This window comes from Danio aesculapii, chromosome 8 (genome assembly GCF_903798145.1).
Source record: "Danio aesculapii chromosome 8, fDanAes4.1, whole genome shotgun sequence".
NCBI lineage: Eukaryota > Metazoa > Chordata > Actinopteri > Cypriniformes > Danionidae > Danio > Danio aesculapii.
Window position 1 is genome coordinate 13,175,533 of NC_079442.1, and position 15,861 is coordinate 13,191,393.

A 15,861-nucleotide genomic window follows, 5' to 3' on the forward strand; every position below is an offset into this window, starting at 1 on the left:
GATCACCTCACCTCAGGTCTTGAAAATAAATTAAACCATTTGAAATTGAACTTTTAGAACAGTGACTAAAACACATATCAGTGATTCAGCATGTACATTTAATAATGTTAAAGAGGTTTAATATGTATTAATTAAATACAAACCTTACCATTCCGCTAGAGTGCAGTGAGTGCACTATTCTGCGCTTCTGAATGGCTGTATTTAAATTTCTGTCATGTTTTGTCTGGTGCAAACTGCCAAATTGCTGCGTATCTCGTCACGTAGCGTGTTGTTAGAACATGAGGTTACAATGTAACCTGCTCACCTAATGTTTACATTTGTAAAATGTATATTATTTGCTAATTAATAATCACTTTATGTGAAACTCTGAATCTGTCTCTCATTTCGGAGGCTGTTACCATCCACCAAAGGTCGTATTCGGTCTCCGACACATACTTTGAGAGCCTTCATAAATGAATGACAACACAATACACTGTTTTCCACCAAGAAAACCCAGAGTGCTGAAATATAATAGGCTAAACTGGCATTGGGCGGGTTAAAGTGACCAAAACAAAGACAAACGGCATGTAATGCACATTTTCAAAACAAGATATTTGACTTTAGCATTGTTTTTCAGATAAACAAATATGTTTCTTAAACATCTGCAAACATATTATAGTATTTGTATGCTTCAGAAGAGTCAAAAACTTTACACTATTAAGTAAAGTGTCCAGTGTTTCTACAGGTGGTTTATAAAACCCACTCACCTGTGTGAAGCGCACTCAGATTTTTTCTCTCTAGATATATGGAGTGATTTTAAGAAAGTGTCTGGTGCAAATGTGCAAACAGGTGGAAGTGTGTAGAAACGTGTCGGATGGATAAAATGTACTTGTGAACATGCATAGTTTTTTTTACAGGTTCCATTAAGAATCTGCTTTTTAAATTTATCATTACTATTAATAATTTATATATGTAATATAAATTAAATCATGTTAGTTTGTTTGAAGAAATGAAGAACCAAACAAGTGCTTTGGCAACAGTTTTTGTTAAAAAAAAAGAGGTAAACATTCTGATAGCTGTAGAATTTAAAAGATGAATGTCGCTCATCAACCTGAATACAATTCAGCGTTACTTTAGAACGTTAATTAGCAGACACTTGGAGTCTCACAGCTGTCTAAAGCTTCCAAGAGAGCTGGAAAAACATCTGCATGTCTGGTTGTGGCCTATGGCAATCAGACAACATTCTCATTGACTTCAGCTGTGCTAATAGCACCTTTGAGATGTCAAGCACATTCCCAAATTACATATTGTACGAGTAGTTGACAAATAGGCAGTAAAAACTTTATCCTTTGTAAAACACGATATTTAAAAAAGAAAATAGATATATTTGTGTAGTTTGGAGTTATAAGGGGTCAGTTCTTTTTTAGTTTTGTTTAACATTTTTCTGAACTGTATCTTGTCATATGCAACTGTAAATATGTCACATGCTGTGACAGCAAAAATTTATAAAAACAACTCAATAAATATAATATACACAACCTAATCATTAACAAGTAGCATGAGAGCGATTTATCTTCATTGTTGGGCACTTATCTTCATAAAGTGCTATTTATTTTTATGAAATTTTAAATCTTTTTTTGTCGTTGTTGCACATTTTCAATAAAAGACCAACGCAAAGTAACAGTTTTATAGTGGTTCCAAAAAAAAAAACAAAGTTAAAATATGTGAAAAATTCAGAGACAAAATCTTACCGGTGCAAGGCATGGGTTTCACAACTAATTAACAAGTTATTCATGTGTTTGTGATTTAAAATTAGCATACAGTGTCACACCAGAAAACAAGGTTCTCAGTGACAAAATGTATGAAGTTCCTGTTTTTTAGAAATCTAAAAATGATTGAAAAACTTAAATGAAAATTACGCCTGAGCCATTTATTAACGATTTTCTTTTTGATTAACATGAGTTGTGATTTATTAAACTGTGCTTAAATTAGTCACACAATAGGACAGACAAAAATTTATGTAAAATAATAATAATATAAGATTTTTTGAGTTGACTCAACTTTTAACCCAAGTACTGTACCGTAGAAAAAAAGTAGAAAAGAAAACGATTTACTGCATTTAAAATGATTTTTGTCATGTGTGAAATCATCAACATCATGTCAACAAACCATATCTGGCATAAAATATATTCTGAAACATTTTTTCATTTAAATAAACTACACTTATATGAAAATTCCAAAGAAATTGATAACAGTACAATATTCACGCAATAGAATCTAAAATCTAAGGTTAAGGTTGCTACTGGGTTTCAAGCAATTTGTTCAAGTTGTACCAGCACAAAACGATTAGGTTAACTTAATTACCTTAATTATTTTACAAATGTAAGTGGTTTAAACAAAACAATTAAGTTGTCCGTCAAAAGCTTAAGAATTGTGTTGTTCCAATTCATTCAATTAGTTTGAACATGCAGCAAAAGTCATTTTTTCAGTGTTTGAGACTATGATGAAACCATGATTACAAAGATCAAATCTACAGTAGGACGCTTAGCCATTTGGCTCATCTTCACACTTTCACCAGATACAGCAGTATGACATCGTAAACAGCTTCCCAACACTCTCTTAAGAGTATCATTACTGCTACAGTGTGTAAGTGTTTTATTTTCTTCTCGCTGACATCTGTTTTCTTTTGTTGTCTGAATGGGAGGTAACAAAACCTGTGATTAGTGTTGTCACGATACCACTGCTGTGGTATCAGAGAATCAGTACCAGCCAAATACCAATCACCATTTATGCAACCAATTTCCCTAAAACTGTTGCAACCATTTAAAAATAAAAGAAATACAAGTTAAAATGCAATTTTTTAATGATTAAACTCATTTTGCAAAAAGCTTTTAAATAGTAACAAGTGAACGTAAACTTTAAAAAGGCTCATAAAACAATACATTGCAAATAATGCTGGGTTTCACACGATCCCTTCATGTTGTCCTAATACAAACAGATTCAATTAGCTTGATTGTTTTTACAAACTTAAATGGATTGAGCATAAAACTGTTCAGTTTCATGTACTGAAGAATTGTGTTGATTCAGCACATTTTTAAATAAAGTTGTTTGAACAAGCAGCAAAAATCTGTTTTTGAGTGTAGAGAACTGTTTACTGACTGCTACTGCACATAACACTGCATTTACTAAATGACCTAATACAGCTTATAGGCAATTGGCAACAACTGTCTCATTCCAGCCACTGTGGTAATACATACTAATATACTAATATATATATTATAATATTATACATATACATATATATATATATATATATATATATATATATATATATATATATATATATATACATATACATATATATATATACATATACATATATATATATACATATATATATATATATATATATATATATATATATATATATATATATATATATATATATATATATATATATATATATATATATATATACACACATATATATATATATATATATATATATATATATATATATATATATATATATACACATATATATATATATATATATATATATACAGTATATATATATATATATATACACATATATATATATATATATATATATATATATATATATATATATATATATATATATATATATATATATATATATATATATATATATATATATATATACACATATATATATACACATATATATATATATATATATATATATATATATATATATATATATATATATATATATATATATATATATATATATATATATAGATTTATAGATTTATATATATATTTATACATATATATATATATTTATACATACGTAATGTTATAACAATACGTATTTACATACGTAATGTTATAACATAATGTTCCACACACTTAATAATTTCATTACATTTTTAAGATGTAAAACAAAAGTGCATTACCACAATTTTAAATTAACAAAGTGAATTGTATCAGTAAAAAGTTTAATAATAATAGTATTACATATTATATTATTATTAATTATATATTAATATATAAATATAATAATGTCAAAATAAAATAATCAAACACATAAAGGCTTCTCCTTTGTTTTTTCATGCTTCACTCTCGCGTTTATCCCTTTCTGAAAGGATCGGATGTCTGAAGCACTTCAATAATCATGCGCACGTTATTAATATGAGCTCAAGAAGTTCGTTATTTCAAATATAACGTAGACGAGCGGCAAGCTCTCAGGAGAAAGTGAAACCGCTCACACTTTTAGACGGGCTCGTAAAACAACAACAGGACACAGTAGATTTTGTTCTTCTTGGCTTTGTGGCTGTTCATCAAGGCAACGACAAGGTTTGTTTGAGCTCGGGTCCACCATGGCTCATTATTATATGTTAAATATTATTACAGTGTAATGTCTCGCTGTGTTTTTAAAAATGGAGGTTCCTTTGTTTTCATTCTCCTGCTTCTGCTAGTGAAATATCTCTGTAAACCAAAAGCGTTCAGCTGCAGGTCTTTCTAGTGCTAGGTACACTTTCGAAAGTGTTGCCAAAAAGTGGTACGGTTAGCTTTTTGGTACACTTTGACAGTAGAAACGACCATAAAAGCATACCGAACCGAACTGTACAGTACCACTCAGTGGAAACGGGCCAAAAGTGGTGCAAACGGATTTGCTATTTAAACAACATGGTGCAAAAATTTGACAATTACTGTCACGCTGGTCTGAAAATAGCAAAAAATCACGCCAAACACGTCTTGCGCCTTATTGCACTGGGTGTAGGGCCCATATACTGTACACCTAGAATGTCTTGGAGGTGAGTAAATCATGGACTAAGTAAAAAAATGTAAGTGAATGAACCCACATTTTTACTATTACTTAATAAAATAAAAATTTAGTCTGAAGAAATACTCCACTTCATTACAATAAAATCTCAATAAGATTTAAAGATATTAATATTTTATTAATACTGGTATTTTAGTGTATTATTATTATCTTTAAAGTTACTTTTTAAATATTTTAAAGCCCTACACAAACTGACTTGTCTTCATAACAAAACAGAAGTTTTAGCCAAATTACAGATTATAGTTCAAGCAGGAAGCAAGTGGTCTGTGTTTTGGTCTACCACTTTAACCTCTTCTCACTCTTCAGTTTAACTGGTAGAATAAAAGCAAGTCGCGTTTTTCCTAGTAACTAGAAGCCATTCCAATAATTACAAGCTGGCTGAGAGAAGAATAAAAAGAAAGCACAGCTTCCTCTAACAAGTCATCCACTTCAGCAAGATGAAGTCACTAAGAAAAAAAAATCTTAATAAGAAATGAGCACAATAAATGACTCTAAACAGAACAAAGAGTCTTCTTCATCACACGTGCAATTGTGTGTTGACAAACAATTTCCATTTGAGCAAAATGGAAGTGTTGTGAGGTGCATGGCACACGTGTTGATAGCTGGGACCAGACAAGAGGCGGAGGAAAATTTTCTGCCAGGGGGAGAAGGTGGAGGGGAGAGTGTTGGTAGGTGGTGGGGAGTGGGGGTCAGCGACTGTGGGCCTGAGCAAAAGGGGAGGGCACAGCACACGTGAAAAGATATTTAAGCCGCATCCACTGCAGGCCCTCATCTGAGCAGACATTCGATTCTGAACAACAGAGAAGAGACACTTGTCTGGAAAATATTCTACAGACTTTGTTCTTGTGTCATCTGAAGAGCATTCACCACTAGGATCGATTTGGGTCTTCCTCAAAGCAAACTTTCTTCACACTAAAGAACAGCAAAAAGATGACGGCTACATCGTTGACTCTTCTGCTTCTAATCCTGGGTCATGCAATGGCTCAAAGTACTCTCAAGAAGAACTTGGCAACAGCCAAACCAGTAAAAGGAGCGCAATGCTGCGATGAGGTGCGCTCCCTAAAAGTCCAAGTAGCCAATCTGAGCAGCATGCTGGAAGAAATAAACAAGAAGCAGGAGTCTGATCTCCTGAAGGTGGTGCGGCAGATGATGGAGCTGGAGAAGCTTAACCAGCAGCAAGAGGCCCGTGTTACCGAGGCCGAAAGCAAGTATTCTGAAATCTACAATCAGATTGAAATCATGCAGCTTCAGGCCGCCCAGTCTGCACCACAGCAGAGCACTTCAGGTGAGTTCTGACACTCAACGTGTGCTTGAAAGTTTAGTTTCCAGGCACACACCATGTGTTTCTCTACTTAGAAGGGTCACAGGTCACATATGCTGGCTGTCGACATACATCACAGTGCCAGAAGTTGTCCTGTAGGTCATAGGATAATGTAACCCACAGATTCAAAAAGATGATTTTGTTGTCTTAAAAGAAAACTTGATGTAAATTCTCCTAAATATTTTCAAGAGGGGACTATTGTAGTACTCTAAAATACAATATTCTCTACATTTACTCTGGCCTTTCTCCTTAAAGAGATAGTTTGCCCAAAAATTAGGATTTACTCACAATTAAATCAAACCTTAATCAATTTCTTTGTTCTATGGAACACAAAAGAAGATATTTTAAAGAAAGCTGGAAAAACCACTGACTTCAATAGTAGGAAAAACAAATAATATGGAAGTCAAAAAGAAGAAATAAACTAACAGAGGTTTGAAATAAGTGAGTAAATGATGACAGAATAGTCATTTTGGCCTGAATTAAATTCCTTTAAATCTAAATTACACATTGATTTCCACAATGAAGAGTGAGCTGTATTTCCAAGCAAGTGGCTTGATATGAAGTAAACAGACGTCTACTTTGGAATGGAAGTTAATAGCTCTATTACCCTGATGCATTATGCAGAGACTGAAAATACTGTGAAAGACACTACTTACAGTAAATGCACTGTAACAACATACAAGAAAATTGGAGCGGAAAATAAAAACAAAGGTGTAGTTTCATCAGAACGCTTTCATGCATGCACATGGACTTCCTCACACACACACGTTTCCAGTTTGAAAACCATTAACATAGCTGTACCCAAGAAGCTGTAAAATGTCTGGAAAGCAGTTGGCTGTAATCAGTAGGTAATAATACAGTTTTACCATGTGTAGGAATGTCTGGCTTTACAACAGTAGCCAAGTCACAGCAGGTAATTTGTGCTTCTTGCACTGAGCCCACAAGAACTATGAAGCACTATTAGACTACTTATTAGTCTTCTAGAAAAAAAAGGGTTTTAAACTAAGCAAGTCGTGAAGCGGTAACTTAATATCCAAATTAGTAGTTTGTTCAAAATCTGTTCCTTATTTGTTAATGGCAATACTGCAAATGCATCTTTAGATGATATGAAGGTGTATACAACGTTAAAGTATTCATTTTAAGATGCTAAATCTGGAATTCTCTCTCCTTTAGATGCAATCTATGATTGTGCATCCCTTTACAACAAAAACTACAAAATTTCTGGAGAGTACAAACTACCGAAAGACGACTTCCTTGGAACACCTGAACTCAACGTAAGCTTGAATCCTCGCTCAACTCTTTATACTTTAATTTGATAGATCATAAGTCATTCCTTTTTGCTTTTTTTTTTAGGTTTTCTGTGACATGGAGAACAACGGTGGTGGCTGGACTGTAATTCAGAGACGCAAGATCGGGCTGACAAGCTTCAACCGGGACTGGAAGCAGTACAAAAACGGTTTTGGCACAATCCGTGGTGATTTCTGGCTCGGTAACGAACACATCTTCCGTATGACCAGACAGCCCACAGTGCTGAGAATAGAGATGGAGGCAAGTTTGCACAATCAAATAAACCAACTAATTTGATCTTCATTACTGAATAGTAATCCATTAATAAATATTCTGCACATTTTTTAAGGACTGGGAGGGTGATATGCGTTATGCTGAATATGGCTTCTTCACATTGAGCAATGAAATGAACAGCTACAAGCTGCTCATCGCCAACTACAGTGGAAACGCCGGAGATTCCCTGCGCTACCACAATAATACTAATTTCAGCACGAAGAACAAAGATAACGACAAGTGTCTGGACAACTGTGCACAACTTCGCCAAGGTAAAATAAAATTGAAACCAAACAAACAAGAGTTTTCAGTAGAACTGAATTTTGTGACTTAATATTAATGGCTTTCCTTTCCAGGTGGATACTGGTATAACTGCTGCACTGACTCCAACCTGAATGGTGTGTTTCACCGCTATGGGTCACATACCAAAAATCCTGATGGCATCTCTTGGTATGGATGGCATGGACCCAATTACTCATTGAAACGGGTGGAGATGAAGATCCGGCCCCAGACCTTTGTACCATAAAGACTTGATAAAAACGAATCTTGGGCACCACTAAACCTGGGTATCAATGGATCAACACAGTATAAATCTTAAAATGGTCAACTATTTCAGGGGGAATGCGTCTGTATAACAGAGTGTTGTAAGACTGGATTATGTGATAAACGATGTTTGATTGTAAATTGCATTTTATACAAGGTATTTATCTCGTAAATATTTGTTTATATTTTCTTTAGCCTTTTCCAGAGGATTTGTTATGCACATGATCATAAAGCACAAAGGGGAAAAAACAGCAAAAGATTCAATTGTGATGTTCTGGTTTGCTAGATTGCGACTTATTACAAGTCAGAGAAATTCACTGGTAGAGTAAATATAACTCTGTAAAAAGTAAAATATTGAATGGTTAATAAAATGTATTTTTAAGAAAAAACTATGATTCGTCTAAATGATATGTGTATGCTCTTGTTATGAATGACACAAAACATACACAACACTCTGAAACATCATTAAGAATTACTTATGTGATTCTCTTACACTACCTGACAAAAGTCTTGTCCCCTATCCAAGTTTTAAGAACTAAATAACTTGACTTTATAATAAGTTGATCATTTGGTATCACAAGTGGCTTATACGAAAGGCAAAGGCCTCTAGATTACACATATTTTACCAACATATAATATGATCATGCCTTGATTTTTAATTATTTTATTAGGACAGTAAGGTCTGACTTTGCTTAGACAAAAGTCTTGTCACTTAACAGAAATAATGTACAGTATAGAATATAAAGAATGAATATTGTGTATGACTCCCATGAGCTTGGAGGACTGCATCCATTCATCTCTGGAATGACTCAAATCACTTATTAATAAAGTCATCTGGAATGGCAAAGAAAGCGTTTTTACAGGACTCATCAAGATTGAGTTCATCAAGATTGTTTGGATTCATCTTCAATGCCTCCTCTTTCATTTTACCCCAGACATGCTCAATAATGTTCATGTCTGGTGACTGGGCTGGCCACTGGAGAACCTTGACCTTCTTTGCTTTCAGGAACTTTGATGTGGAGGCTGAAGTATGGGAAGGAGCGCTATCCTGCTGAAGAATTTGCCCTCTCCTATGGTTTGTAATGTAATGGGCAGCACAAATGTCTTGATCTCTCACACGCCCCCATACTGAATGTATCCCCAAACCATAATTTTTCCTTGATTTGACTGATTTCTGTGAGAATTTTGGGTCCATGCTGTTTCCAATCGGTCTTCTGCAGTATTTGTGATGATTGAGATGCAGTTCAACTCATGATTTATCTAAAAAAATGATCTCCTTGCCACTTTTCCAAATGATCAACTAGAACTTAAGTTATTATTTGTTGATCTTACAACTGACTTTTGTCAGGCACTGTACACAGGCAAACAACTATTACCATTAAAATTAAACAGTCCAAGCACTTTATATATCAGTAAAGAATAGATATGTATTAATATGAAAATGTCATATCATTATTATAGTGACATTAAAGTGATTATTATAGTGATTATTATAGTGAAAATAATCATGGTTATCAATATGATCATGGTTTTGTTAAAATGACCTGAATGTATTCAAAAAAATATAACACACACATTTATTCCATTAAGTTTTGTATCTGAAAATGATCAAACAACAGCTTAAATTTGTTGCAATTTTGTGACACAATATAAACATAGATGCCTGCATTTGGATTTGTTTGCTTGTTTTTGTATTATAATATGTACTTATTTTATGTGTGTGTGTGTGTGTGTGTGTGTGTGTGTGTGTGTGTGCATGCGTTTTAATAGGTAATTCAATGCTTTGTCTGTAAATACTGCACTTGAAAAACTCCAACATGGATTTATGTTGTGTTTTCATAAAGCTGCTTAATGAAAGCCAAAAAGGTTGTGCGATTTGACAAAAATATCTAATTTTTCGGACCAACATTTTGATTCAATTTGCGATTTAATTTTTTAAGTCAAGCTTCAGATTTGCATTTCTCAATACACACTTTAAACAAAACAAATGCAACATACTTTAACTGTAGAAACAGACAATTAAACCTAACCCCAAAAAGCGAATAGAGTTATTATTAAATTATCAAAAAAAAAAACATCCATTCCTTAAACAAATACCCCAAACCTGGGTCAACGTGAGTACATTCCACATGCTCACTTTAGCTTGTTAGCTCAGGGCATTCTGGGAGATCCAGATGAGTTTTCACTTCTAGGAACTATGAGCCCTTGCATGACCTTTCTGTGCACTTTAGCACTTCCTGTAAAAAAACTAGTGGACACACTGTGTGTCTCAAAACTCTTATTTCTACCATTTAAGACTCCACATAACATCTATACTTAAAGAGATAGTTTACCTAAAAATTTACATTTAGTCATTTAGCAGATGCTTTTTTCAAAATCAATAAACAATTGAAGAGGCATTCTGCAAAAAAAAAAAAAAAAAAAAAAACTGTGTTTCTACAGGTGGTTTGTCAAACCCACTCACCTGTGTGAAGTACACTTCATAAATGCATTGTTTTTGTTTTTTTACTCATTGTTTACTATTTACTCACCCTCTTTATTCTGTTGAACACTAAAGAAGATATTTTGCAGACAAAAACAGAAGTAAGCCAAACAGCTTTGTGACAAGCAAAGATGATGACTAAATGATGACTAAATGTTCAGTTTTGGGCGAGCTATGCCTTTAAATTTATTATTAAATTTACTGATTCCAGTAATGGATTTCTTCATAAAACACTGAACTTTTCGATTTCACAAGCTAAGGGGTTTAATGCTTGAAGACTCCCCTAAGAAGCAGTCAAGTAGAAATTGTGAGAAAATGCTCTTGTAAATACTCAAATATTATTGTTGAACAGAAAGCACCATTAAATGCTAATCAAATGTGATCCTCATCATCATGCATGGGGAAAAAATGGCAATGCACCAAAGCAATGAGCAAATTAGTTTGAATGAAAATAAAACATTTACTATAATTGTCTTTGCAGACCACTAGAACCCTTGTGAGGTATTTATTAGCCTTTCAGGAATAATTAAACAGCAATACAGTCCTTAACTTTTATTTTATTTTCAGGAGACAATAGGACTATTTCACTAATAATTGCTAAAATGATTCCAAATATATATAAACAGAAGAAAATCTGATGAGAAAAAAAAACGTCAATTGACAATTAATTCACAACATGTGACACGTGCATACACATGTGAACTTTTTTTAAAACCTTGTTTTAAAGTCAATTTGAAGTGTTCAAAAAGAGTGGATGTTGCACAACATTAGTAATTTGTACACCCAGCCATCTTCATTTAAGGGTTTTTCACACAAGTTGCCTTGGTATGCCACATGTTCTCATTAAATCCCTTCTATATTTATTTAGATAATTTTTGAATAATATAATTTCTATAATTTTATTTATATTTATCTGTATATTTGCAAATCTGCACTGTATATGATGAAATGATAGACAAATACTATAGATATACACTATTCTATTCATTTTAGGATAAAATCTAACAAATATGTTATAAAATTTTTATTATATGTTTAACAGAGCAAGGGGAATTGACACAGTTTTTCCCATAATAAGTTTTCTTCATGGGAAAATTTTGTTTCTTTTAGTTGGAATAGCTGGAATAAAAAGCTGTTTTAATATAAATGGATTATATATTATTTTATTTTATTTTATTTAGATTATTATATTTTCATTTTTTTAAGGTCAAAATGATCACCCCGGTTTAAATAATTTTTTTTCAATTGGCTATTTTATAGCGCTTAATAAATACATTTCACATGAAGAGGCTAATAATGTTGTCTATAGTATACATATTTACATTTGAAGTCAGAATTATTAGCCCTCCTTTGAATTGTTTTAATTTTTATTTATTTATTTTTTTCCCAAATGATGCTTACAGAGCAAGGACATTTTCACATTATGTCTGATAATATTTTGTCTTCTGGAGAAAGTCTTATTTGTTTTATTTTGGCTTGAATAAAAGCAGTTTTAAATTTTTAAATAATCATTTTAAGGTCAAAATTATTAGCCCCTTTAAGCTCTACTTTTTTCGATACTCTACAGAGCAAACCATGGTTTGAGAGAGAGGAGGTGTGTGTATTTTAGTATAAAACTTATACTCTATTGCATTTTAATATATAGCATAACTTACAATATAATCTTAACATAATTATAAGTTTACCCAGAGTGTGTGTTGTTCTTACATTATTTTGAAAATTTAGAACAACTTTAATATAACATTTTTTTTGTCAATCACAATTGGTTTAAATCTCAAATGTTGCGAATACTCATGCATAGTGAATAAGACTCAGAGTTCCACCTTATCATCCTATAATGGTCTTTTGATCTGACAAGCAAAATAATCAAGACTGACCGCAAGTCATCAAAAACTAATTAGACTTTTCCACTAACATTCTCCGACTTTCTGAACATCTTTGTTCTTTCCCACACAAAAAGAATACTATAATGACAATAAAACAAACAAGACTAAACAATATCCATGACCTAAGAATCTCAATTAGCACCAGGCCAAAAGATTGGCTTGGTCTTCAAAGTTTATTTGAAATTCCATGAGAATACGCCTTTTTTTTTCATTCAGAGACGCATTTTTTGTCAGGGAGGATCAAATTGAGTAACAAACAATGACAAACACTGGAATACACACAAATGCGCATTCTAAGCCACAGAATCACCAACAATATTAAAACGATACAGAATCCTCTTGGACCACTAATATCCCCATTAGATCAAGAAGCGCATTAATGGAAAGTGATTATTGCCAGAATATCAAAATCAACTGGCACCTAAACTCTGGAACAACCTTCCTAGCACAGTTCAGGAGGCAGACACACTCTGTCAGTTTAACACTAAAGACACATCTCTTTGCATTAGCATTCGCATAAAACACTAATGCTTTTGACATCCAAATCTTCTAATGGATCGTTAGGCTGCTTTAATAAGTAAAACCAGAGGCGGGAACACTTCCCAAGAGACATAATGCGAATGGCATCTACGCTTATGTTAGTCTGTTTTTCCTTTTCCCAAGGTCACCATAATCCTGGATCAGGCCGTATCCTAAGCAGATGCTGATGTGGTCATGAAAGAGTGGAGTGGTGAGACTGATTCCTGAAAGACCCCAGTGACAGACGAGTCTCTGCATTGATCCTATGGGCCAGCCTGAACACCCGCCAGTGACCTACTTATAGCTGCAGCTTTTCCACAATGGACGTTCAGCTTTCTCCAGCCCCCGACGCCTAGACTGCAGTTTGGCCAGAGGAGAAATGGTCGTGCATAACTGAGCCTGGTTTCTCTCAAGGTTTTTTCCTTCACTTTCGTCAATTGGTGAAGTTTGTTCCTTGCCACAGTTGACACTGGCTTGCTTGGTTTGGGACTTGTGGAGCTGCGCATCGATGTATTTGCTCTTCAGTCTTTGGACTTTCAGCAGTGGAATTTAAACCACACTGAACTGAACAAAACTAAACTGAACTTCAACTCTAAAAACTGGATTGACCCTGTTTCAATTTACTAGAACTTCTATGTTAAGCTGCTTTGATACAATCTATTATGTCAAATAGACAAAATAGTTAAAGCGCTATAGAAATAAAGATGAATGGATTTGAAGATTTACTGTCTCCTGTGATTAATCAGCAACAAAGAAAATGTCCATTATCATATCTAACAGTAGGTAAACACTGTAGACAATATGGACTGTCTCTCATAGACACAAATATCTATCAACAAACATCATCTGACTTTCCGTCCAAGCACACTCTCACGCTTTTGTAATAACAATTAACCTCTTTGGTGCCATTTTGTGACTGAATATACAGGTTAGTGTATGCTCCATCCAGCTGTACTTTCTGACAGTTTTAGGTTCTATTAAATAATTAATCAACTATTACAGGTCAGAAAATGTTTTGTGTCTAATTTTTCCATTTTGTGACAATTAGCTGTGTAATAAACAGGATAAAGTACATCCAGGCGGTTGTTATCGCAGAATAAAGCCCTTCAGTTTTATACAACAGCCCTCTGATTTACGTCTGGGTTTTTTCAGTAAATAAACCAAGCTATGTGCCTACAGTTTATTGATATTCAGATGAGGTCTTGAAATAAATAGTTGATCATCTTAGATTGAGATGCACATTTACCAAGATCAAGACCTCCAAAAAAGATCTCAAGACATCAGGAACTTTCACATCAACTTTCTTTTAAAGATTTCTTTTATGCATTTTTTTCTCTAAACTTTGCACAGTTTGCAAAAGCAAAAAGGATTTCTGGTGATTCTGTGAAGGACATTGTACTTAAACCTTTATAGAGGAAATCAGAGGAAACTCAAATCCCAATGTGCCTTCCAGTAATTCACAGACCACGTTTAAAACCAAACCTGAATACATCCCAAAATAAGCAATCAATGCATTACACTGAACGAAACTTGAGATGGAAGTCATGGTTTGGTGCTCATACTTTGAAAACCGCAATATATAGGATATACTTGCAAACTTGCAAGGTGACTTCTTAATCACACGATATGCAGATATATAGGGGTAATTAAAAAACAGATAATTTAGTTCAATCCAATTAAATTTCAGGATCTTTGGATGATAAAAGCTCATTAGACAAAATCTAGCTTTGGAGACTAAAGCCCTAATGATGACTACCATGTCCTGTGATGTCTGTAAAAGACTAAATACACAGACCCTTTAATAAATGAATTCAGACAACAATTCATGCTGTAAAAAGATCCATTGTTACAGGAAAATAAAAAATAAAACTACAGGAACGTAATCATTTAATGTAGTGGGTGGCAATGTTCTTTTCCCATAGTTCATTTCAAGCCATTCTGAGCTGCATTTCTCAAAAGCACTGTTAGCCAACTTTGTTCACAAGTTTGGTTGAGCAAGGTTTATTTTGAGAAATGCATAACTGCTCAATTGCATGATTGTAAAAATGGAGATACAGTTTACAATTATCTTTAGAAGCTTTGTTGTTTATCCTAGTAAAACACAATTTTTTACATTCTAAAACTAAGAGTCTATTTACACACTTGTTTGCTTGGTTCTATTAAATCAAACTTTCATTTGTTTTACCCCTTGGTAAGTGCAGATCATTCTGGCAGATGTGAATAAAGTAATCGGTCACAAGTGTGCACCAAGCAAATGGACCGAGACCAAGCTGAAGAGGTGGTCTCCAGGGTTCCCACTGTAAGCCAACTGTCAAAATCTCTGACTTTCACCAAACACTATAGAATACACAGGACATGTCACTCTGATAGTTTTGAATGGGGAAAAGTGTAACGGTCAATATGGCAAATGAAGTCCCGTCTACTAGTACAGAAGCCAATCATCGATCGCTACAGACTGACGATTCCCCAGGGGAGAACCAGACATGTGCTTTTATGACAATTTTTGTGGTCAACAAACATAATGGAATCACAGCGAATACTTGCTTCGTAGACATAAGAAATATGTCCACATAAAGCTTGAAATCTCTTCTTTTAAATGAATGATTTTTTTTTTTTGGTTTTGTAATCTGCAAGAAACAAACACAAGGTACAGTCTGTCCTCTCAAACCACATCCCATGACAGCAACTACTCAAACTCCCACAAACTTGTAAACTTCATTTCTGGAGGAGATTCGCCATC

The 15,861-nt window shown here is 33.6% G+C and overlaps 2 protein-coding genes across 2 annotated transcripts in view; one reads left to right on the forward strand and one right to left on the reverse strand.

Annotated features, from left to right (window-relative positions):
- mtor (mechanistic target of rapamycin kinase) overlaps positions 1–15,861 on the reverse strand; it is a 269,916-nt gene that overhangs the window by 153,285 nt on the left and 100,770 nt on the right. The window lies entirely within an intron of this gene.
- Positions 5,573–8,623, forward strand: angptl7 (angiopoietin-like 7). Its single transcript, XM_056463246.1, has 5 exons — positions 5,573–6,095; positions 7,305–7,405; positions 7,485–7,679; positions 7,768–7,963; positions 8,048–8,623. Exons 1-5 carry the CDS (start codon positions 5,741–5,743, stop codon positions 8,215–8,217), a joined length of 1,017 nt encoding a protein of 338 aa, XP_056319221.1. The 5' UTR covers positions 5,573–5,740; the 3' UTR covers positions 8,218–8,623.